The following is a 25,810-nucleotide window of genomic DNA, read 5'->3' as shown; positions in this document are numbered from 1 at the left end:
TTACGATTCCCGTACTCCAGACCAGAGGAGATCTTATGGCAGAGGTCTGAGTACTGGAAAGATATACTGGGTGTGGGAGCAGGAGAGCCTAGTAACCCCTGGCGCCCTAACTCCGTTGTCTCGCCCGTGTTATCAGAAATCCCCTGCGAGACTATGGTTGCTTGAGCCCATGGCAGCCGCGTTCGAAGGGCGGATTATGTCTGCCCAACCCCGATGCCCCCTCAGGTCTTAATGGGAGACAAAGGGAAATCCGAGACAGGGTGATAACAAGGGGCCCTCTGACTAAGCAACCAGGCCAGGGGTTACAAGCTAACTAACTAAACCAAAAAGTATGTGCGGACTAGCCGCCAGGGAAAAGGACAACCAAAGATCCACTGATCCGTCACTCCTATCCAGCACCGCTGGATACCAGAGTGGATCAGGGGGAGCGGAATCCTCCGCAAAAGCTCCAGAACACAAAGATACAAAATAATAAACAGTAAGCGGTCAGGCCGCAACACACGGCTAGGCCGCGACTCACGAACACCACAGGATGTTAAAGGTGCTCGGTCAGACTTCAGGAAAGATGACAACTTCCGAGTACAGGATCACTGAGGACAGGAACAACCGGATTGAGCAGGACTGGAAACTCTCTGTAACCGACACAGGCAAACAGGAAGCTATCACCGGCGTCTGTGAGAAGTCCAAAGGGTGCTTATAACTGTGAGCTCCCCAATCAGGAGCCAGACTGGGTAATCACAAGTAATGCCGTGCAGCTTGCATGCTGCACGGCCAGCACACAATTATACAATTAGAAAAGACCCAGCAACGGGGAACGCGGCCCGAACGTGGCGTCCCCGTTGCTAGGGTCTGCGCGGCTCCGTGCGCCCGGCGTCCAGCGTTGCCAGGGAGCCGGCGGCTGTACGCGCACGGCGTCCCTGGTTGCTAGGCGCCGGGCCGCACCGACGAGCGGACCCCGGCGCCTAACAGTACCCCCCCCTTGAGGAGGGGTCAAGGAACCCCTAAAGCCAGGTTTCCGAGGAAATTTTCGAAAAAATGCCCTCTTGAGCCTCGGGGCATGGAGATCCTTATCCAGGACCCAAGACCTTTCTTCTGGACCATAACCTCTCCAATGCACCAAAGAATAAAGCCGACCCCGGGACAACTTGGAATCGAGAACCTTCTCCACCAAGAACTCCTGCTGACCCTGTACATCTATTGGTGATCTCCCCTGAGATGTCTTACGAGGAAATCTACTGGACGAAACATATGGTTTCAGCAATGAGCAATGGAAAGTATTTCCGATCCGTAAAGTTTTTGGTAAACGTAACCGGAAGGCAACTGGATTGACTTTTTTGATAATGTGAAATGGTCCAATAAATTTAGGACCCAATCTGGCTGAGGTTTGTCGAAGTTTAATGTTGCGAGTCGACAACCATACCCTATCTCCTACTTTAAAAGTGCACGGCCGCCGGAGCCTGTCAGAAAATCTCTTTTCCTGAAATGCCGCTTTTCTGAGAGCCAGGTGCACCTTTCTCCAAATGAGCCTAAGATGAGAGGTCAAGGTCAGTGAGGAGACAGAGGAATGTTGAAAAAAGGAATTAGCTCTGGGGTGAAAACCAAAAACTGCAAAAAATGGAGACACATTGGTGGAGGAATGACAGGCATTATTGTAAGCGAACTCCGCCAATGGAAGAAACTCAGACCAATCATTTTGGAGTTTGGCCGAGTACAACCGCAAATATTGTTTTAGTGATTGATTAACTCGCTCAGTCTGCCCGTTGGATTGGGGATGGTAGCCTGACGTTAAAGATAATTTCATCTTCAATGAGACACAAAAAGATTTCCAAAACTGTGCAATGAATTGTGGACCCCGATCGGAAACAATATCAGTGGGTAACCCATGGAGTCTGAAAACATGGCGGAGGAACAAGACTGCCAATCCCTGGGCAGATGGCAATCGGGGAAGAGCAATGAAATGGGCCATTTTACTAAAACGGTCCACTACCACCCATATGACTCGGCATCCGGCTGACAGAGGGAGGTCCACCACAAAATCCATGGAGATATGAGACCATGGCCTAAGAGGAACATTCAAGGGCATAAGCTGACCGATAGGCAAAGAACGGGAAACTTTATGCTGTGCACAGACCTGACACGAAAAAACAAACTCCTTAATGTCTTTGGAAAGACCAGGCCACCATACTGAGCGGGAGACTAATTCCAAAGTCTTAGCGATTCCCGGATGCCCGGCAACTTTGCTATCATGAAACTCCGTCAAAACAGTTGCTCTCAAAAACTCAGGGACAAAAAGACGACCAGCAGGAGTATTTCCAGGAGCTTGATGTTGAAGCAGCTTTAACTGGGTAAATAAATCCTGTGTGAGGCCTGCCCGAATGACTGAAGACGGAAGTATGGGAGTAACAGGACTGTTGTCTTGAACTGGAAGAAAACTGCGTGACAGGGCATCTGCCTTGGTATTCTTGGAACCTGGCCTGAAGGTGATAATGAATTTGAAACGAGTAAAAAATAAAGCCCAACGAGCCTGCCGGGCATTCAGTCGTTTAGCTGATTCAATGTATTGAAGATTTTTGTGATCAGTCAAAACTGAAATGATATGAGTCGCTCCCTCAAGCCAATGCCTCCACTCCTCGAAAGCCCATTTAATAGCCAGCAATTCCCGGTTACCAACATCGTAGTTGGATTCAGCAGAAGAGAATTTCCTGGACATAAAGGCACAAGGATGTAATTCAAGGGAATCCGGATCATTCTGAGATAGGATAGCCCCTACTCCAACCTCTGAGGCATCAACCTCAACAATGAAAGGCAATTCTGGGTTGGGGTGTCTGAGGACAGGGGCTGAGACAAAGGCTTGTTTCAAGGCCTGAAAAGATAACTCAGCTTCACGTGACCAATTGGTAGGATCTGCTCCCTTTTTTGTCAGTGCCACAATGGGAGCAACTAGGTCAGAGAAAGAGTGAATAAATCTTCTATGGTAGTTCGCAAACCCTAAAAAGCGCTGAATTGCTTTTAAGTTGGTGGGTTGCGCCCAACTAAGGATGGCTTGGAGCTTCTTTGGTTCCATACGGAATCCCCGAGGGGAAATAATGTATCCTAAAAAGGATACCTCCGTGACATGAAATTCACACTTCTCCAGCTTGGCATATAGGTGATTTTCACGTAATTTTTTTAGAACCTGACGCACCTGGGTAACATGTTGTTCTACAGAGTCAGAATAAATCAAAATATCGTCTAAGTAGACTACAACGAATTTTCCAAGAAATTCACGGAGCACATCGTTAATGAGATCCTGGAAAACTGCCGGAGCGTTAGACAGGCCAAATGGCATAACCAGATACTCATAGTGGCCTGACTGAGTACTGAATGCCGTTTTCCACTCATCCCCTGACTTGATTCTGATGAGGTTATATGCTCCTCTCAGGTCAATCTTAGAAAAAATCACAGCCGAACGTAGCTGACCAAAGAGGACAGAGATCAGTGGCAGAGGGTAAGTATTTTTTACTGAGATTTTATTCAAGGCTCTAAAGTCAATGCAGGGTCTGAGTGAACCATCCTTCTTCTCTACGAAGAAGAAGCCTGCACTTAAAGGGGATTTAGATGGCCTGATAAATCCTTTCCCTAGGCTTTCTTTAACATACTCATTCATGGCCACAGTTTCAGGTCCGGACAATGCATATAACCTTCCCTTAGGCAAAGTGGCACCAGGAATTAGCTCAATAGCACAATCATAAGGCCTATGGGGAGGCAGAATATCCGCATTGCCCTTGGAAAAAACATCAACAAAATCCTGGTATTCCACAGGAATGGGTGCGGGAATGGCAGCAGCTATTCTGATGGGAAGCGTAATACATTCCTTATTACAGATGGTACCCCATTGTGAGATCTCCCCCGACTGCCAATCAATGATGGGATTATGAAAGGCCAGCCAAGGGTGACCCAGAACCACTGGAACTGCTGGGCAATGGGTGAGGAAAAACTCAATTTTTTCAGAATGCAGAGCTCCTACCGAGAGTAGAACAGGAGGTGTACAGAGAGAAATAACCCCATTGGACAAGGGACTCCCATCTAAACCATGCATGGTGATACACCTACCCAAGGCTAACTGAGGAATACCTAAGGTCTTGGCCCATGTTAAATCCATAAAGTTCCCTGCAGCTCCACTGTCCACAAAAACAGAGACCGAAGAACAGAGGCTGCCAAAGGAAACTTTAGCTGGGACTAACAGTGAATTTTTTGAGGAGATAAGCTGCAGACCAAAGTGAACCCCCTCCCAATTCACTTGGTCGAGACGTTTCCCGACTTGTTCGGACAACTACGGGCAAAATGTCCCTTACCTCCACAGTATAAACAAAGACCAGAATTTTGCCTTCTGGTTCTTTCTTCAGGAGACAGTTTGGAGAGACCTATCTGCATAGGCTCCTCTATGTCCACAGGGATGGAAAAAACACAAGGAGTTGACCCGACAGATGCTCCTTTTTCAGCCCTCCGCTCTCTGAGCCGACGATCAATCTTAATAGAGAGCTCCATGAGTTTATCGAGAGTCTCAGGAGCGGGATACTGAAGGAGACTGTCTTTTATAGACTCAGATAAGCCGAGGCGAAACTGACTGCGCAGGGCTGGGTCATTCCACCCACAGTCGTTCGACCAACGGCGAAACTCCGTACAATAAATCTCTGCGGGATTCCTACCCTGTCTGAGAGCACGTAACTGACTCTCGGCGGATGCCTCTCTATCAGGGTCGTCATACAATAGCCCTAAAGACTTTAGAAAGGCGTCTACAGAAAATAAAGCCGGATCGTCTGTCTTTAAACCAAAAGCCCAGGTCTGAGGATCCCCCTGAAGCAGAGAAATAATAATTCCAACCCGCTGAGCCTCCGTACCTGAGGAGACTGGTCTCAAACGAAAATAAAGTTTACAAGACTCTTTAAAATTAAAAAACTGTTTTCTATCCCCAGAAAAACGGTCAGGCAGATGCATTTTTGGTTCAGGAATGACCCTCGGGGAAGTCCGTAACAGATCTTCCTGTGACCTCATCTGATTAAGTTCTTGAATCTGGCTAACTAGAAGCTGGCCAGGATTTGGCCCGACACCGGTGGGATTCATGAGGCCGACAAATCTCCCAACTGAACAAGGGAAAAATTACTCCTGTTTAATTTTAAATTTTAGTCTGCCGGTGATAATGTTACGATTCCCGTACTCCAGACCAGAGGAGATCTTATGGCAGAGGTCTGAGTACTGGAAAGATATACTGGGTGTGGGAGCAGGAGAGCCTAGTAACCCCTGGCGCCCTAACTCCGTTGTCTCGCCCGTGTTATCAGAAATCCCCTGCGAGACTATGGTTGCTTGAGCCCATGGCAGCCGCGTTCGAAGGGCGGATTATGTCTGCCCAACCCCGATGCCCCCTCAGGTCTTAATGGGAGACAAAGGGAAATCCGAGACAGGGTGATAACAAGGGGCCCGCTGACTAAGCAACCAGGCCAGGGGTTACAAGCTAACTAACTAAACCAAAAAGTATGTGCGGACTAGCCGCCAGGGAAAAGGACAACCAAAGATCCACTGATCCGTCACTCCTATCCAGCACCGCTGGATACCAGAGTGGATCAGGGGGAGCGGAATCCTCCGCAAAAGCTCCAGAACACAAAGATACAAAATAATAAACAGTAAGCGGTCAGGCCGCAACACACGGCTAGGCCGCGACTCACGAACACCACAGGATGTTAAAGGTGCTCGGTCAGACTTCAGGAAAGATGACAACTTCCGAGTACAGGATCACTGAGGACAGGAACAACCGGATTGAGCAGGACTGGAAACTCTCTGTAACCGACACAGGCAAACAGGAAGCTATCACCGGCGTCTGTGAGAAGTCCAAAGGGTGCTTATAACTGTGAGCTCCCCAATCAGGAGCCAGACTGGGTAATCACAAGTAATGCCGTGCAGCTTGCATGCTGCACGGCCAGCACACAATTATACAATTAGAAAAGACCCAGCAACGGGGAACGCGGCCCGAACGTGGCGTCCCCGTTGCTAGGGTCTGCGCGGCTCCGTGCGCCCGGCGTCCAGCGTTGCCAGGGAGCCGGCGGCTGTACGCGCACGGCGTCCCTGGTTGCTAGGCGCCGGGCCGCACCGACGAGCGGACCCCGGCGCCTAACAGACATATGAGGTTTCTATGCTGCCCAGGGCGCCCCCCCGCGCCCTGCACCCTGTAGTGCTGTTGTGTGTGGGAGCATGGCGCGCAGCGCGGCCGCTGTGCGGTACCTCAAAGCCGTCACTGAAGTCTTCTGATCTTCTTCTACTCACCTGTCTTCTGACTTCTGGCTCTGCAAGGGGGGTAACGGCGGGCTCTGGGAATGAACCCCTAGGCGTACCTAGTGTTCCAAACCCTCAGGAGCTAATGGTGTCCTGTAGCTAAAAAAGCAGAGCCTTTGAACTCACTAGAAGTAGGTCTGACTTCTCTCCCCTAAGTCCCACGATGCAGTGAGACTGTTGCCAGCAGTGCCCCCTGAAAATAAAAAACCTAACATAAAGTCTTTTCAGAGAAACTCAGTAGAGCTCCTCAGTGTGCATCCAGTCTGCCTGGGCACAGATTCTAAACTGGAGTCTGGAGGAGGGGCATAGAGGGAGGAGCCAGTTCACACCCCTTTGAAAGTCTTAAAGTGCCCATGTCTCCTGTGGATCCCGTCTATACCCCATGGTTCTTGAAGTGTCCCCAGCATCCTCTAGGACATATGAGAAAATAACATTTAAAATTGTTATTTGTGATTCTTTATAGTTGCCATGTACGGGTCAACCTGTTTGCTCTATGGATGTACCTGTAACTCTAAAGCAAGGTGAGGAAGAGGAGACACTGATGCAGTGACCTTTACCCTCTCACTGACACTACACACATCAAACTTCCTGCTCACTGTGTGTCTCCCTCCTCCACCCTCATACAACCACGCCACCCTCATACAACCACGCCACCCTCATACAACCACACCACCCTCATACAACCACACCACCCTCATACAACCACGCCACCCTCATACAACCACACCACCCTCATACAACCACACCACCCTCATACAACCACGCCACCCTCATACAACCACGCCACCCTCATACAACCACGCCACCCTCATACAACCACGCCACCCTCATACAACCACGCCACCCTCATACAACCACGCCACCCTCATACAACCACACCACCCTCATACAACCACGCCACCCTCATACAACCACGCCACCCTCATACAACCACACCACCCTCATACAACCATACAGCTACTCTCCAGTGGATGAAACCGAGACAACACGAAGTGTGATTACTGGCTCCATGTAGCCTTCTGAAACCTTAACAAGCCTCTCTCCTGCCATCGCTGCCTCCATCTTGCACAGAAACCAGATGCATCTCTCCAGAATCTCATTTCCTCAGCATCTAACTACGGCGGTACCTGGACAATAAGGCGTCTTTGCCATACAAGCTGCCTGGGCACTGACACCACTGCAGTTAGTGGTGAGGGGGAAACTCTAAGGAAATCACTCTTCCAACAATGGAGACCCACACAAGGTAAGTGTCTGTGGGGTGGGTGGAGCTGTTACATTGACCGTTCCGCGGCGGCAACAGTGCAAGCAGACAGAACCACTCTGTCGTGTGGGAGTGACCTGGATGTGAAGCTCCGTGTGATCGTGAGTGGTGCATGCGGGGGAAAGGAAGCCTGTCTCTGTTGCGCCTAACATGCGGCTGCTGCAAACGCAGATATAACGGCTGGAGTATAATCAATAGGCAGCATGGGTTCCACCTTCCACACACGCAAACCCCCGCATTAGCTGAATAGATACTAGCATCGGCATAAGGTAGTAAGTCAGGCTTCTGCGGTTGGCCGCAACTATAGACACACTGCATAGGCAAATGCAGGGGGGGGGAGGGGGTTCCAGTTGCCCGGAAACCCCCCTTCCCTGGCCAGCAGCCACTACATGGAGCAGATTTTCCTACGAAGCAGGAAAATAGCTTGTTACATGCTAATTATGCATCCTTAACGATGATCGCTCTAAAATCAAACATTTGGAATACCCCACTCTAGCAATCCTATGTTTGCACCTGCACTGCCTGCGACTCAGAACCCACCTTCCACCCACGCGAGCTGTGCAGGTTAGGCCCGCGGGGGCAGGTACTGTAGTGATGATGATGATGATGAGAATGTATTGGTAGCTGGGTTATTTTCTGCTTGCCTGTGTGGGTGTACCCCATGAATGGCGGCTGGTAGAGCTGTCTTGTGGTAGCGTCTATGCCCCGAGATTCTTACGGACACTGGGCAGCCTTCAGTGCACCACCCGGTATAGAGAAGAAACACCTCTGGGGACACTTACCCCAAAGGGGCCTTGCTGTGGTGAGGTGCTGAACACTCTGATGCAGTCATCTCTGTGGTCGCCTGTGATGTCCAGGAAATAGGGCAAATCCTCCTGCTGATCCCGAACGTTGGCCACATCTGTTTGCGCCTCTTCCCTAAACTTAAAGTCGGGGATCTCATAACCTCTGCACTTCATAGCCCTCTGCCTGTGAGAGAAAGCAAAGGGTGGGACTAGGATGAAGGAGAATGGCGTGTACAGTGGGATCTATGGAGTATTTGTACTGTGTTCTGTAGTTGTATCATACTCTAGTTCAGGCCTTTACTAGGGTGGTGCGGCCGGTGCAGCTGCACATAGCGCAGAATGCCCTGGGGGGTGGAACCGGCCGCTGCCACCATCTCCCTCTGCCCCTCATTGTCTCTACTTTCTCTCTTTCTTCCTCTACTCCCACTGAGACTTTGCCCTGATCTACAGATAGACCAGTTAGGAAAGATCATCACTTCCCTGGAGCTTACAAGTGTGGCCAGGAGAGAAGTGACCTAGAACCTGGGGATTGGCCGCATGTTATGTAACTCAGAAATAGACTAAGCCTGAGGTTCAGGCCAGATTAGTGGCAGAAAACGTAGGCGCATGCAACATTTGGATGTCAAATACACCTTCTGCCTGTCTCTACTGTGGGTCATCTATAGCTTGACTGAACTGACCTGAGTCCCCTCACAAAACAGCCATGAAGGCCCAAGCAGCCAGAAGTTCACTACAATGTGTAAAATACATCCCCCTATCATTAGCACAGGAAGACTAGGGTCACTTACTCGGCACAAGGAGACTAGGGTCACTTACTCGGCACAAGGAGACTAGGGTCACTTACCCGGCCACCCCAAGGGTCCTGAAGTGGACGTTTTGGGGCTGTTTTATTCATTACTGATATTAAGGGTAACATGTATCCATGTTGGAGGAAATATATTAGGTTGCGCATCATTGGCCTATGGCCTGCCTACTAATGAGGAGTGAGATTGTCCTTACGTATCTTCTTCCGTTATTACCTACAAAGTATCTCTGAATCATAATGAGCCGTGTTAGATTAGTTACTAAGGGCCTGATCATAGCCGCGTGCAAAGCCGATGTTCAGGCAGCATCGGATCACCTGCAACACGATCGACTGGCTGCATGACCCATTGTGTTGCACAAGCCGACCGCCACAGCTCCTACAAAGAGACCAATCGGAAATCCTGGCCTTGGCATTCCCCCAAAACGGAGGCGACACACCAGGGAGTTTGTTGGCCGCTTGCAGACCGGCAATAGACGTTGCTGCCTGCGCTTTAGCGTGCCACCCTGAATAAGTTCCCCCATGCTTGGCAGAGGTCAGAGATGAGAATGCACTGTGACTGACTGTTCTAGACTGCTCTGCTTCTGCCTGAGCTCCTGGATATGATGCTGCACCGCCATTACTCTCTTCTCATTTCCCAGCTTCTTCTTCCTCCTCTTCCCCCTGCACAGTTCAGATGGAGGCGGCAGAGTCTCCAGGCTCGGCGTGTTCAGGCTGCGCAGTTCCTCATTCGCACTCCATACCGGATAGCTGGAAATCTTCATGGGGTGACAGAGACAAGGAGAAGAATAAGTCAATGTAGAAAACTTTCTTTTTACGTGACAAATTGTTCTGTTCCGTATTCCCATTTATATTTATACTCTATTTCATTTTTTATTTTTTTTATACGTACGATGAAAGATTGTCAATGTTAAAATAAGAATTTACTTACCGATAATTCTATTTCTCATAGTCCGTAGTGGATGCTGGGGACTCCGTAAGGACCATGGGGAATAGCGGCTCCGCAGGAGACTGGGCACATCTAAAGAAAGCTTTAGGACTATCTGGTGTGCACTGGCTCCTCCCCCCATGACCCTCCTCCAAGCCTCAATTAGGATACTGTGCCCGGACGAGCGTACACAATAAGGAAGGATTTTGAATCCCGGGTAAGACTCATACCAGCCACACCAATCACACCATATAACTTGTGATCTGAACCCAGTTAACAGCATGATAACAGAGGAGCCTCTGAAAGATGGCTCACAACAATAATAACCCGATTTTTGTAACAATAACTATGTACAAGTATTGCAGACAATCCGCACTTGGGATGGGCGCCCAGCATCCACTACGGACTATGAGAAATAGAATTATCGGTAAGTAAATTCTTATTTTCTCTAACGTCCTAAGTGGATGCTGGGGACTCCGTAAGGACCATGGGGATTATACCAAAGCTCCCAAACGGGCGGGAGGGTGCGGATGACTCTGCAGCACCAAATGAGAGAACTCCAGGTCCTCCTCAGCCAGGATATCAATTTTGTAGAATTTTACAAACGTATTTGCTCCTGACCAAGTAGCTGCTCGGCAAAGTTGTAAAGCCGAGACCCCTCGGGCAGCCGCCCAAGATGAGCCCACCTTCCTTGTGGAGTGGGCATTACAGATTTTTGGCTGTGGCAGGCCTGCCACAGAATGTGCAAGCTGAATTGTACCACAAATCCAACGAGCAATAGTCTGCTTAGAAGCAGGAGCACCCAGCTTGTTGGGTGCATACAGGATAAACAGCGAGTCAGATTTCCTGACTCCAGCCCTCCTGGAAACATATTTTCTCTATCGTCCTAGTGGATGCTGGGGTTCCTGAAAGGACCATGGGGAATAGCGGCTCCGCAGGAGACAGGGCACAAAAGTAAAGCTTTCCGATCAGGTGGTGTGCACTGGCTCCTCCCCCTATGACCCTCCTCCAAGCCAGTTAGATTTTTGTGCCCGGCCGAGAAGGGTGCAATCTAGGTGGCTCTCCTAAAGAGCTGCTTAGAAAAGTTTAGCTTAGGTTTTTTATTTTACAGTGAGTCCTGCTGGCAACAGGATCACTGCAACGAGGGACTTAGGGGAGAAGAAGTGAACTCACCTGCGTGCAGGATGGATTGGCTTCTTGGCTACTGGACATCAGCTCCAGAGGGACGATCACAGGTACAGCCTGGATGGTCACCGGAGCCTTGCCGCCGGCCCCCTTGCAGATGCTGAAGTAAGAAGAGGTCCAGAATCGGCGGCAGAAGACTCCTCAGTCTTCTAAAGGTAGCGCACAGCACTGCAGCTGTGCGCCATTTTCCTCTCAGCACACTTCACACGGCAGTCACTGAGGGTGCAGGGCGCTGGGAGGGGGGCGCCCTGGGAGGCAAATGAATACCTATTTTGGCTAAAAATACCTCACATATAGCCTCCGGAGGCTATATGGAGATATTTAACCCCTGCCAGAATCCGTTAAGAGCGGGAGACGAGGCCGCCGAAAAAGGGGCGGGGCCTATCTCCTCAGCACACAGCGCCATTTTCCCTCACAGAAAGGCTGGAGGGAAGGCTCCCAGGCTCTCCCCTGCACTGCACTACAGAAACAGGGTTAAAACAGAGAGGGGGGGCACTAAATTGGCGTTAGAAATATATAAAAAAGATGCTATAAGGGAAAACACTTATATAAGGTTGTCCCTATATAATTATAGCGTTTTTGGTGTGTGCTGGTAAACTCTCCCTCTGTCTCTCCAAAGGGCTAGTGGGTCCTGTCCTCTATCAGAGCATTCCCTGTGTGTGTGCTGTGTGTCGGTACGTGTGTGTCGACATGTATGAGGACGATGTTGGTGAGGAGGCGGAGCAATTGCCTGTAATGGTGATGTCACTCTCTAGGGAGTCGACACCGGAATGGATGGCTTATTTAGGAAATTACGTGATAATGTCAACACGCTGCAAGGTCGGTTGACGACATGAGACGGCCGACAAACAATTAGTACCGGTCCAGACGTCTCAAAAACACCGTCAGGGGTTTTAAAACGCCCGTTTACTTTAGTCGGTCGACACAGACAGGGACACTGAATCCAGTGTCGACGGTGAATAAACAAACGTATTCCTTATTAGGGCCACACGTTAAAGGCAATGAAGGAGGTGTTACATATTTCTGATACTACAAGTACCACAAAAGAGGGTATTATGTGGGATGTGAAAAAACTACCGTAGTTTTTCCTGAATCAGATAAATTAAATAAAGTGTGTGATGATGCGTGGGTTCCCCCCGATAGAAAATTATGGGCGGTATACCCTTTCCCGCCAGAAGTTAGGGCGCGTTGGGAAACACCCCTTAGGGTGGATGAGGCGCTCACACGCTTATCCAAACAAGTGGCGGTACCGTCTATAGATAGGGCCGTCCTCAAGGACCAGCTGACAGGAGGCTGGAAAATATCATAAAAAGTATATACACACATACTGGTGTTATACTGCGACCAGCGATCGCCTCAGCCTGGATGTGCAGAGCTGGGGTGGCTTGGTCGGATTCCCTGACTAAAAATATTGATACCCTTGACAGGGACAGTATTTTATTGACTATAGAGCATTTAAAGGATGCATTTCTATATATGCGAGATGCACAGAGGGATATTTGCACTCTGGCATCAAGAGTAAATGCGATGTCCATATCTGCCAGAAGATGTTATGGACACGACAGTGGTCAGGTGATGCAGATTCCAAACGGCACAAAGGTGTATTGCCGTATAAAGGAAGAGGAGTTATTTGGGGTCGGTCCATCGGACCTGGTGGCCACGGCAACTGCTGGAAAATCCGCCGTTTTTACCCTAAGTCACATCTCTGCAGAAAAAGACACCGTCTTTTCAGCCTCAGTCCTTTCGTCCCTATAAGATCATATCTGCCCAGGGATAGAGGAAAGAGAAGAAGACTGCAGCAGGCAGCCCATTCCCAGGAACAGAAGCGTTCCACCGCTTCTGACAAGTTCTCAGCATGGCGCTGAGACCGTACAGGACCCCTGGATCCTACAAGTAGTATCCCAGGGGTACAGATTGGAATGTCGAGACGTTTCCCCTTCGCAGGCTCCTGAAGTCTGCTTTACCAAGGTCTCCCTCCGACAAGGAGGCAGTATGGGAAAAAATTCACAAGCTGTATTCCCAGCAGGTGATAATTAAATTACCCCTCCTACTACAAGAAAAGGGGTATTATTCCACACTATATTGTGGTACTGAAGCCAGAAGGCTAGGTGAGACTTATTCTAAAAATTTTTTTGAACACTTACAAAGGTTCAAATCAAGATGGAGTCACTCAGAGCAGTGATAACGAACCAGGAAGAAGGGGACTATATAGTGTCCCGGGACATCAGGGATGCTTACCTCTATGTCCCAAATTTGCCCTTCTCACTAAGGGTACCTCAGGTTCGTGGTGCAGAACTGTCACTATCAGTTTCAGACGCTGCCGTTTGGATTGTCCACGGCACCCCGGGTCTTTACCAAGGTAATGGCCGAAATGATGATTCTTCTTCGAAGAAAAGGCGTCTTAATTATCCCTTACTTGGACGATCTCCTGATAAGGGCATAGTCCAGGGAACAGTTGGAGGTCGGAGTAGCACTATCTCGGATACTGCTACAACAGCACGGGTGGATTCTAAATATTCCAAAATCGCAGCTGATCCCGACGACACGTCTGCTGTGCCTAGGGATGATTCTGGACACAGTCCAGAAAAAGGTGTTTCTCCCGGAAGAGAAAGCCAGGGAGTTATCCGAGCTAGTCAGGAACCTCCTAAAAACAGTGCATCATTGCACAAGGGTCCTGGTAAAAATGGTGGCTTCCTACGAAGCAATTCCATTCGGCAGATTTCACGCAAGAACTTTTCAGTGGGATCTGCTGGACAAATGGTCCGGATCGCATCTTCAGATGCATCAGCGGATAACCCTATATCCAAGGACAAGGGTGTCTCTCCTGTGGTGGTTATAGAGTGCTCATCTTCTAGAGGGCCGCAGATTCGGCATTCAGGATTGGATGCTGGTGACCACGGAGCCCAGCCCGAGAGGCTGGGGAGCAGTCACACAAGGAAAAAATTTCCAGGGAGTGTGATCAAGTCTGGAGACTTTTCTCCACATAAATATACTGGAGCTAAGGGTAAATTTATAATGCTCTAAGCTTAGCAAGACCTCTGCTTCAAGGTCAGCCGGTATTGATCCAGTGGGAAAAACATCACGGCAGTCGCCCACGTAAACAGACAGGGCGACACAAGAAGCAGGAGGGCAATGGCAAAAACTGCAAGGACTTTTCGCTGGGCGGAAAATCATGTGATAGCACTGTCAGCAGTGTTTCATCCCGGGAATGGAAACTGGGAAGCAGACTTCCTCAGCAGGCACGACCTCCACCCGGGAGAGTGGAAACTTCATCGGGAAGTTTTTTCCACATGATTGTAAACCGTTGGGAAATACCAAAGGTGGACATGATGGCGTCCCGTCTGAACAAAAAACGGGACAGGTATTGCGCCAGGTCAAGAGACCCTCAGGCAATAGCTGTGGACGTTCTGGTAACACCGTGGGTGTACCAGTCGGTGTATGTGTTCCCTCCTCTGCTTCTCATACCTAAGGTGCTGAGAATTATAAGACGTAGAGGAGTAAGAACTATACTCATGGCTCCGGATTGGCCAAGAAGGACTTGGTACCCGGAACTTCAAGAGATGCTTACAGAGGTCTTATGGCCTCTGCCGCTAAGAAGGGACTTGCTTCAGCAAGTACCATGTCTGTTCCAAGACTTACCGCAGCTGCGTTTGTCGGCATGGCGGTGGAAAGCCGGATCCTAAGGGAAAAAGGCATTCCGGAAGAGGTCATTCCTACCCTGGTCAAAGCCAGAAAGGAGGTGACCGCACAACATTATCACCACATGTGGCGAAAATATGTTGCGTGGTGTGAGGCCAGGAAGGCCCCACAAAGAAATTTCAACTCGGTCGTTTCCTGCATTTCCTGCAAACAGGAGTGTCTATGGGCCTCAAATTGGGGTCCATTAAGGTTCAAATTTCGGCCCTGTCGATTTTCTTCCAGAAAGAATTGGCTTCAGTTCCTGAAGTCCAGAAGTTTGTCAAGGGAGTATTGCATATACAACCCCCTTTTGTGCCTCCAGTGGCACTGTGGGATCTCAACGTAGTTCTGGGATTCCTCAAATCACATTGGTTTAAAACCAGTCAAATCTGTGGATTTGAAGCATCTCACATGAAAAGTGACCATGCTCTTGGCCCTGGCCTGGACCAGGCGAGTGTCAAATTGGTGGTTTTTTCTCAAAAAAGCCCATATCTGTTTGTCCATTCGGACAGGGCAGAGCTGTGGACTCGTCCCCAGTTCTCTCCCTAAGGTGGTGTCAGTGTTTCACCTGAACCAGCTTATTGTGGTGCCTTGCACCTACTAGGGACTTGGAGGACTCCAAGTTGCTAGATGTTGTCAGGGCCCTGAAAATATGTTCCAGGACGGCTGGAGTCAGGAAAACTGACTTGCTGTTATCCTGTATGCACCCAACAAACTGGGTGCTCTTGCTTCTAAGCAGACTATTGCTAGTTGGATGTGTAATACAATTCAGCTTGCACATTCTGTGGCAGGCCTGCCACAGCCAAAATATGTAAATGCCCATTCCACAAGGAAGGTGGGCTCATCTTGGGCGGCTGCCCGAGGGGTCTCGGCTTTACAACTTTGCCGAGCAGCTACTTGGTCAGGGGCAAACACGTTTGCTAAATTCTACAAATTTGATACCCTGGCTAAGGAGGACCTGGAGTTCTCTCATTCGGTGCTGCAGAGTCATCCGCACTCTCCCGCCCGTTTGGGAGCTTTGGTATAATCCCCATGGTCCTTTCAGGAACCCCAGCATCCACTAGGACGATAGAGAAAATAAGAATTTACTTACCGATAATTCTATTTCTCGGAGTCCGTAGTGGATGCTGGGCGCCCATCCCAAGTGCGGATTATCTGCAATACTTGTACATAGTTACAAAAATCGGGTTATTATTGTTGTGAGCCATCCTTTCAGAGGCTCCGCTGTTATCATACTGTTAACTGGGTTTAGATCACAAGTTGTACGGTGTGATTGGTGTGGCTGGTATGAGTCTTACCCGGGATTCAAAATTCCTCCCTTATTGTGTACGCTCGTCCGGGCACAGTACCTAACTGGCTTGGAGGAGGGTCATAGGGGGAGGAGCCAGTGCACACCACCTGATCGGAAAGCTTTACTTTTGTGCCCTGTCTCCTGCGGAGCCGCTATTCCCCATGGTCCTTTCAGGAACCCCAGCATCCACTACGGACTCCGAGAAATAGAATTATCGGTAAGTAAATTCTTATTTTCAGGGCCCTGACAACGTCTAGCAACTTGGAGTCCTCCAAGTCCCTAGTAGCCGCAGGCACCACAAATAGGTTGGTTCAGGTGAAACGCTGAAACCACCTTAGGGAGAAACTGAGGACGAGTCCTCAATTCCGCCCTGTCCAAATGGAACATCAGATAAGGGCTTTTTCAGGATAAAGCCGCCAATTTTGACACGCGCCTGGCCCAGGCCAGGGCCAACAGCATGACCACTTTCCATGTGAGATATTTTAACTTCACAGATTTAAGTGGTTCAAACCAATGTGACTTTTGGAACCCAAAACTACATTGAGATCCCAAAGTGCCACTGGAGGCACAAAAGGAGGCTGTATATGCAGTACCCCTTTTACAAACGTCTGAACTTCAGGGACTGAAGCTAGTTCTTTTTGGAAGAAAATTGACAGGGCCGAAATTTGAACCTTAATGGACCCCAATTTCAGGCCCATAGACACTCCTGTTTGCAGGAAATGTAGGAATCGACCCAGTTGAATTTCCACCGTCGGGCCTTACTGGCCTCGCACCACGCAACATATTTTCGCCAATTGCGGTGATAATGTTTTTGCGGTTACATCCTTCCTGGCTTTGATCAGGATAGGGATGACTTCATCCGGAATGCCTTTTTTCCTTCAGGATCCGGCGTTCAACCGCCATGCCGTCAAACGCAGCCGCGGTAAGTCTTGGGACAGACAGGGTCCTTGCTGGAGCAGGTCCCTTCTTAGAGGTAGAGGCCACGGATCCTCCGTGAGCATCTCTTGAAGTTCCGGTTACCAAATCCTTCTTGGCCAATCCGGAGCCACGAATATAGTGCTTACTCCTCTCCATCTTATCAATCTCAGTACCTTGGGTATGAGAGGCAGAGGAGGGAACACATACCCTGACTGGTACACCCACGGTGTTACCAGAGCGTCTACAGCTATTGCCTGAGGGTCCCTGGACCTGGCGCAATACCTGTCGAGTTTTTCCCAACAGTTTATAATCATGTGGAAGACTTCTGGGTGAAGTCCCCACTCTCCCGGGTGGAGGTCGTGCTGAGGAAGTCTGCTTCCCAGTTGTCCACTCCCGGAATGAATACTGCTGACAGTGCTATCACATGATTTTCCGCCCAGCGAAGAATCCTTGCAGCTTCTGCCATTGTCCTGCTTCTTGTGCCACCCTGTCTGTTTACGTGGGTGACTGCCGTGATGTTGTCCGACTGGATCAACACCGGCTGACCTTGAAGCAGAGGTCTTGCTAAGCTTAGAGCATTGTAAATGTCCCTTAGCTTCAGGATATTTATGTGAAGTGATGTCTCCAGGCTTGACCATAAGTCCTGGATATTCCTTCCCTGTGTGACTGCTCCCCAGCCTCGCAGGCTGGCATCCGTGGTTACCAGGACCCAGTCCTGAATGCCGAATCTGCGGCCCTCTAGAAGATGAGCACTCCGCAACCACCACAGGAGGGACACCCTTGTCCTTGGTGACAGGGTTATCCGCTGATGCATCTGAAGATGCGACCCGGACCATTTGTCCAGCAGGTCCCACTGGAAAGTTCTTGCGTGGAATCTGCGGAATAGGATTGCTTCGTAGGAAGCCACCCTTTTACCCAGAACCCTTGTGCATTGATGCATGGAGACTTGGCTCGGTTTTAGGAGGTTCCTGACTAGCTCGGATAACTCCCTGGCTTTCTCCTCCAGGAGAAACACCTTTTTCTGGACTGTGTCCAGGATCATCCCTAGGAACAGAAGACAAGTCGTCGGAACCAGCTGCGATTTTGGAATATTGAGAGTCCAACCGTGCTGCAGCAACACTACCTGAGATAGTGCTACACCGACCTCCAACTGTTCCCTGGATCTTACCCTTATCAGGGAATTGTCCAAGTAAGGGATAACTAAAATTCCCTTCCTTTGAAGGAATATCATCATTTCGGCCATTACCTTGGTAAAGACCCGGGGTGCCGTGGACCATCCATACGGCAGCGTCTGAACTGATAGTGACAGTTCTGTACCATAAACCTGAGGTACCCTTGGTGAGAAGGGTAAATTTTGACATGAAGGTAAGCATCCTTGATGTCCCGAGACATCATGTAGTCCCCTTCTTCCAGGTTCGCAATCACTGCTCTGAGTGACTCAATCTTGAATTTGAACCTCTGTATGTAAGTGTTCAAAGATTTTAGATTTAGAATCGGTCTCACCGAGCCATCCGGCTTCGGTACCACAACAGTGTGGAATAATACCCCGTTCCCTGTTGCAGGAGGGGTATCGTGAATATCACCTGCTGGGAATACAGCTTGTGAATGGCTTCCAAAACTGTCTCCTTGTCAGAAGGAGACATCGGTAAAGCCGACTTTAGGAAACGGCGAGGGGGAGACGTCTCGAATTCTAATTTGTACCCCTGAGATATCACCTGAAGGATCCAGGGGTCTACTTGCGAGTGAGCCCACTGCGCGCTGAAATTCATTGAGACGGGCCCCCCACCGTGCCTGATTCTGCTTGTAAAGCCCCAGCGTATACTGAGGGCTTGGCAGAGGCGGGAGAGGGTTTCTGTTCCTGGGAACTGGCTGATTTCTGCAGCCTTTTTCCTCTCCCTCTGTCACGGGGCAGAAATGAGGAACCTTTTGCCCGCTTATCCACGAAAAGACTGCGCCTGATAATACGGCGTCTTCTCATGTTGAGAGGCGACCTGGGGTACAAACGTGGATTTCCCAGCTGTTGCCGTGGCCACCAGGTCTGAAAGACCGACCCCAAATAACTCCTCCCCTTAATAAGGCAATACTTCCAAATGCCGTTTGGAATACGCATCACCTGACCACTGACGTGTCCATAACCCTCTACTGGTAGAAATGGACAACGCACTTAGACTTGATGCCAGTCGGCAAATATTCCGCTGTGCATCACGCATATATAGAAATGCATCTTTCAAATGCTCTATAGGCAAAAATATACTGTCCCTATCTAGGGTATCAATATTTTCAGTCAGGGAATCCGACCACGCCAACCCAGCACTGCACATCCAGGCTGAGGCGATTGCTGGTCGCAGTATAACACCAGTATGTGTGTAAATACATTTTAGGATACCCTCCTGCTTTCTATCAGCAGGATCCTTAAGGGCGGCCATCTCAGGAGAGGATAGAGCCCTTACAAGCGTGTGAGCGCTTTATCCACCCTAGGGGGTGTTTCCCAACGCACCCTAACCTCTGGCGGGAAAGGATATAATGCCAATAACATTTTAGAAATTATCAGTTGTTATCGGGGGAAACCCACGCATCATCACACACCTCATTTAATTTCTCAGATTCAGGAAAACTACAGGTAGTTTTTCCTCACCGAACATAATACCCCTTTTTGGTGGTACTCGTATTATCAGAAATGTGTAAAACATTTTTCATTGCCTCAATCATGTAACGTGTGGCCCTACTGGAAGTCACATTTGTCTCTTCACCGTCGACACTGGAGTCAGTATCCGTGTCGGCGTCTATATCTGCCATCTGAGGTAACGGGCGCTTTAGAGCCCCTGACGGCCTATGAGACTTCTGGACAGGCACAAGCTGAGTAGCCGGCTGTCTCATGTCAACCACTGTCTTTTATACAGAGCTGACACTGTCACGTAATTTCTTCCAACAGTTCATCCACTCAGGTGTCGACCTCCTAGGGGGTGACATCACTATTACAGGCAATCTGCTCCGTCTCCACATCATTTTTCTCCTCATACATGTCGACACAAAAGTACCGACATACAGCACACACACAGGGAATGCTCTGATAGAGGACAGGACCCCACTAGCCCTTTGGGGAGACAGAGGGAGAGTTTGCCAGCACACACCAGAGCGCTATATATATACAGGGATAACCTTATATAAGTGTTTTTCCCCTTATAGCTGCTGTATAGTTAATACTGCGCCTAATTTGTGCCCCCCTCTCTTTTTTAACCCTTTCTGTAGTGTAGTGACTGCAGGGGAGAGCCAGGGAGCTTCCCTCCAACGGAGCTGTGAGGGAAAATGGCGCCAGTGTGCTGAGGAGATAGGCTCCGCCCCCTTATCGGCGGCCTTATCTCACGTTTTTTTATGTATTTTGGCAGGGGTTAAATGCATCCATATAGCCCAGGAGCTATATGTGATGCATTTTTTGCCATCCAAGGTGTTTATTATTGCGTCTCAGGGCGCCCCCCCCAGCGCCCTGCACCCTCAGTGACCGGAGTGTTAAGTGTGCTGAGAGCAATGGCGCACAGCTGCAGTGCTGTGCGCTACCTTGTTGAAGACAGGACGTCTTCTGCCGCCGATTTTCCGGACCTCTTCTGCCTTCTGGCTCTGTAAGGGGGCCGGCGACGCGGCTCTGGGACCCATCCAAGCTGGGCCTGTGATCGTCCCTCTGGAGCTAATGTCCAGTAGCCTAAGAAGCCCAATCCACTCTGCACGCAGGTGAGTTCGCTTCTTCTCCCCTTAGTCCCTCGATGCAGTGAGCCTGTTGCCAGCAGGTCTCACTGAAAATAAAAAACCTAAACTAAAACTTTCACTAAGAAGCTCAGGAGAGCCCCTAGTGTGCACCCTTCTCGTTCGGGCACAGAGATCTAACTGAGGCTTGGAGGAGGGTCATAGGGGGAGGAGCCAGTGCACACCAGATAGTCCTAAAGCTTTCTTTAGATGTGCCCAGTCTCCTGCGGAGCCGCTATTCCCCATGGTCCTTACGGAGTCCCCAGCATCCACTTAGGACGTTAGAGAAAATAACATGGAGGAATACAGAACCAAAGATCGTGTTGGGGCGGGTCACTTTGTGTTCATTATATTCCAATGTAAAATGCATAGTTATTGGCATAAGGCATACCATGCGCACAACAATGAAGTGGAAGTATGTATTATCCCATCACACCTGATCATTAACAAAGACGACCACGTTTCTCAAAACATTTTCAGAAAGGGTTCTAGGGAAGAGATACAGTTGTGTAACAGCAGTTGCCACTGATAGGGGCCAAATGCCAAGGCCCGGACCACCAGGATGGAGACAACATGAGTGGTTCCTGGATAATAATTCTAAGTGGTGCATGTTACAGGCAGCACTGTATATCACAGTAACATACCATTTATTTAGAACCCATGTATCAATGTTTTAAGATGGACGTGCCTCTAACCTTAACCTCGCCCCCTTGTTGCTTATAGTGAGGCCTCCGTAGCAAACACTGCTAGGTGATTGTACCATGTACAAACTTAACTGTAGCACTCTCCCCAGTGCCTAACCCTCCCATCCCACAGCCTAACCCTAACACTCTCCCTAGTGCCTAATCCTCCCCTCCCACAGCCTAACCCTAACACTCTCTTTAGTACTTAATCCTCTCCCACATCCTTACCTTAAACCCTCCCCCTAGTGCCTAACCCTCCCACCCTATAGCTTAACCCTAACACTCTCCCTAGTGCCTAACCCTCCAACCCTGTAGCTTAACCCTAACACTCTCCCTAGTCCCTAACCCTCCTCTCCCACAGCCTAACACTCCCCCTAGTGCCTAACCCTCACCTCCCACACCCTAACACTCCCCCTAGTGCCTAACCCTCCCCTCCCACAGCCTAACAGTCCCCCTAGTGCCTAACCCTCCCCTCCCACAGCCTAACTCTCCCCCTAGTGCCTAACCCTCCCCTCCCACAGCCTAACAGTCCCCCTAGTGCCTAACCCTCCCCTCCCACACCCTAACACTCCCCCTAGTGCCTAACCCTCCCACCCTATAGCTTAACCCTAACACTCTCCCTAGTGCCTAACCCTCCAACCCTGTAGCTTAACCCTAACACTCTCCCTAACCCTAACACTCTCCCTAGTCCCTAACCCTCCTCTCCCACAGCCTAACCCTCCCCCTAGTGCCTAACCCTCCCCTCCCACAGCCTAACACTCCCCCTAGTGCCTAACCCTCCCCTCCCACAGCCTAACAGTCCCCCTAGTGCCTAACCCTCCCCTCCCACAGCCTAACTCTCCCCCTAGTGCCTAACCCTCCCCTCACAAAGCCTAACTCTCCCCCTAGTGCCTAACCCTCCCCTCCCACAGCCTAACCCTCCCCCTAGTGCCTAACCCTCCCCTCCCACAGCCTAACCCTCCCCCTAGTGCCTAACCCTCCCCTCCCACAGCCTAACTCTCCCCCTAGTGCCTAACCCTCCCCTCCCACAGCCTAACTCTCTCCCTAGTGCCTAACCCTCCCCTCACAAAGCCACTCTCCCCCTAGTGCCTAACCCTCCCCTCACAAAGCCTAACTCTCCCCCTAGTGCCTAACCCTCCCCTCCCACAGCCTAACACTCCCCCTAGTGCCTAACCCTCCCCTCCCACTGCCTAACACTCCCCCTAGTGCCTAACCCTCCCCTCACAAAGCCTAACTCTCCCCCTAGTGCCTAACCCTCCCCTCCCACAGCCTAACCCTCCCCCTAGTGCCTAACCCTCCCCTCCCACAACCTAACCCTCCCCCTAGTGCCTAACCCTCCCCTCCCACAGCCTAACTCTCCCCCTAGTGCCTAACCCACCCCTCCCACAGCCTAACCCTCCCTCTAGTGCCTAACCCTGCCCTCCCACAGCCTAACCCTCCCCCTAGTGCCTAACCCTCCCCTCCCACAGCCTAACTCTCCCAATAGTGCCTAACCCTCCCCTCCCACAGCCTAACTCTCCCCCTAGTGCCTAACCCTCCTCTCCCACAGCCTAACTCTCCCCCTAGTGCCTAACCCTCCCCTCCCACAGCCTAACTCTCCCCCTAGTGCCTAACCCTCCCCTCACAAAGCCTAACTCTCCCCCTAGTGCCTAACCCTCCCCTCCCACAGCTTAACTCTCCCCCTAGTGCCTAACCCTCCCCTCCCACAGCCTAACTCTCCCCCTAGTGCCTAACCCTCCCCTCCCACAGCCTAACTCTCCCCCTAGTGCCTAACCCTCCCCTCACAAAGCCTAACTCTCCCCCTAGTGCCTAACCCTCCCCTCCCACAGCCCAACTCTCCCCCTAGTGCCTAACCCTCCCCTCCCACAGCCTAACACTCCCCCTAGTGCCTAACCCTCCTCTCCCACAGCCTAACCCTCCCCCTAGTGCCTAACCCTCCCCCCCCACAGCCTAACTCTCCCCCTAGTGCCTAACCCTACCCTCCCACAGCCTAAACCTCCCCCTAGTGCCTAACCCTCCCACAGCCTAACACTCCCCCTAGTGCCTAACCCTCCCCTCCCACAGCCTAACTCTCTCCCTAGTGCCTAACCCTCCCCTCCCACAGCCTAACACTCCCCCTAGTTCCTAACCCTCCCCTCACAAAGCCTAACTCTCCCCCTAGTGCCTAACCCTCCCCTCACAAAGCCTAACTCTCCCCCTAGTGCCTAACCCTCCCCTCCCACAGCATAACCCTCCCCCTAGTGCCTAACCCTCCCCTCCCACAGCCTTACCCTCCCCCTAGTGCCTAACCCTCCCCTCCCACAGCCTAACTCTCCCCCTAGTGCCTAACCCTCCCCTCCCACAGCCTAACTCTCCCCCTAGTCCCTAACCCTTCCCTCCCATAGCCTAACTCTCCCCCTAGTGCCTAACCCTCCCCTCACAAAGGTTAACTCTCCCCCTAGTGCCTAACCCTCCCCTCCCACAGCCTAACTCTGCCCCTAGTGCCTAACCCTCCCCTCCCACAGCCTAACACTCCCCCTAGTGCCTAACCCTCCCCTCCCACAGCCTAACTCTCCCCCTAGTGCCTAACCCTCCCCTCCCACAGCCTAACTCTCCCCCTAGTGCCTAACCTGCCTCTCCCACAGCCTAACCCTCCCCCTAGTGCCTAACCCTCCCCTCCCACAGCCTAACCCTCCCCCTAGTGCCTAACCCTCCCCTCCCACAGCCTAACTCTCCCCCTAGTGCCTAACCCTCCCCTCCCACAGCCTAACCCTCCACCTAGTGCCTAACCCTCCCCTCCCACAGCCTAACACTCCCCCTAGTACCTAACCCCTCCCACAGCCTAACCCTCCCCCTAGTGCCTAACCCTCCCCTCACAAAGCCTAACTCTCCCCCTAGTGCCTAACCCTCCCCTCCCACAGCCTAACCCTCCCCCTAGTGCCTAACCCTCCCCTCACAAAGCCTAACTCTCCCCCTAGTGCCTAACCCTCCCCTCCCACAGCCTAACTCTCCCCCTAGTGCCTAACCCTCCCCTCCCACAGCCTAACACTCCCCCTAGTGCCTAACCCTACCCTCCCACAGCCTAACTCTCCCCCTTGCCTAACCCTCCCCTCCCACAGCCTAACTCTCCCCCTAGTGCCTAACCCTCCTCTCCCACAGCCTAACCCTCCCCCTAGTGCCTAACCCTCCCCTCCCACAGCCTAACACTCCCCCTAGTGCCTAACCCTCCCCTCCCACAGCCTAACTCTCCCCCTAGTGCCTAACCCTCCCCTCCCACAGCCTAACCCTCCCCCTAGTGCCTAACCCTCCCCTCCCACAGCCTAACACTCCCCCTAGTGCCTAACCCTCCTCTCCCACAGCCTAACCCTCCCCCTAGTGCCTAACCCTCGCCTCACAAAGCCTAACTCTCCCCCTAGTGCCTAACCCTCCTCTCCCACAGCCTAACCCTCCCCCTAGTGCCTAACCCTCCCCTCCCACAGCCTAACCCTCCCCCTAGTGCCTAACCCTCCCCTCCCACAGCCTAACCCTCCTCTGCCGGTCCATGCTAGAACGACAATATTTTGCATCGTCGACATTCTGCAGGTGCCAACATGTTCAGTGTCGACACCATAATGGTCAACATTGTGATTCCGACATTACAAATGTCTACACTGTAAATGTCACATTGCAACTACATCCCAGATTTCATCTAGCTTTGCCCTCAGAGTGGATGCTAGAACTGAACGGGATCCGGTCTGAAGGTCGACACTGTCTAGGTCGACAATGTTTAGGTCGACCACTATAGGTCGACATGGATGGAAGGTCGACAGAGTTTCTAGTTCGACATGTGCTAGGTCGACAGGTCTAAAGGTCGACATGAGTTTTTCTTTTTTTTTAATTTTTTCATACTTAACGATCCACGTGGACTACGATTGGAACAGTAATCTGTGCCGAGCGAAGCGAAGGCACCATGCCCGAAGCATGGCGAGCGAAGCGAGCTATGCGAGGGGACGCGGTGCACTAATTAAGGGTTCCCGGTCACTCTACGAAGAAAACGACACCCAAAAAAAATTTAAACCTCATGTCGACCTTTAGACCTGTCGACCTAGCACATGTCGACCTAGAAACCCTGTCGACCTTCCATCCATGTCGACCTAGTGACTGTCGACCTATAGTTGTCGACCTAAACATTGTCGACCTAGGTACTGTCGATTTGATGAACCACACCCAACCGAACGGCAGGTAACGTGGAATGAAGGAAAGGCAACGTGGCACCA

At 50.9% G+C, this 25,810-nt stretch overlaps 1 protein-coding gene across 1 annotated transcript in view; it reads right to left on the bottom strand.

The window, feature by feature from the left end:
• Positions 1-25,810, bottom strand: part of LOC134933932 (protein INCA1-like) — a 121,320-nt gene that overhangs the window by 11,764 nt on the left and 83,746 nt on the right. The window contains exons 5-6 of the mRNA XM_063929474.1: positions 9,719-9,912; positions 8,350-8,536 (exon numbers count right to left, since the gene is read on the bottom strand). Of these exons, the coding sequence (XP_063785544.1) occupies positions 8,350-8,536; positions 9,719-9,912 (381 nt within the window). The remainder of the gene's footprint in view (positions 1-8,349; positions 8,537-9,718; positions 9,913-25,810) is intronic.

The sequence above is a fragment of the Pseudophryne corroboree genome, chromosome 6, assembly GCF_028390025.1.
Source record: "Pseudophryne corroboree isolate aPseCor3 chromosome 6, aPseCor3.hap2, whole genome shotgun sequence".
NCBI lineage: Eukaryota > Metazoa > Chordata > Amphibia > Anura > Myobatrachidae > Pseudophryne > Pseudophryne corroboree.
This window is presented reverse-complemented; position numbering and strand designations above follow the sequence as displayed.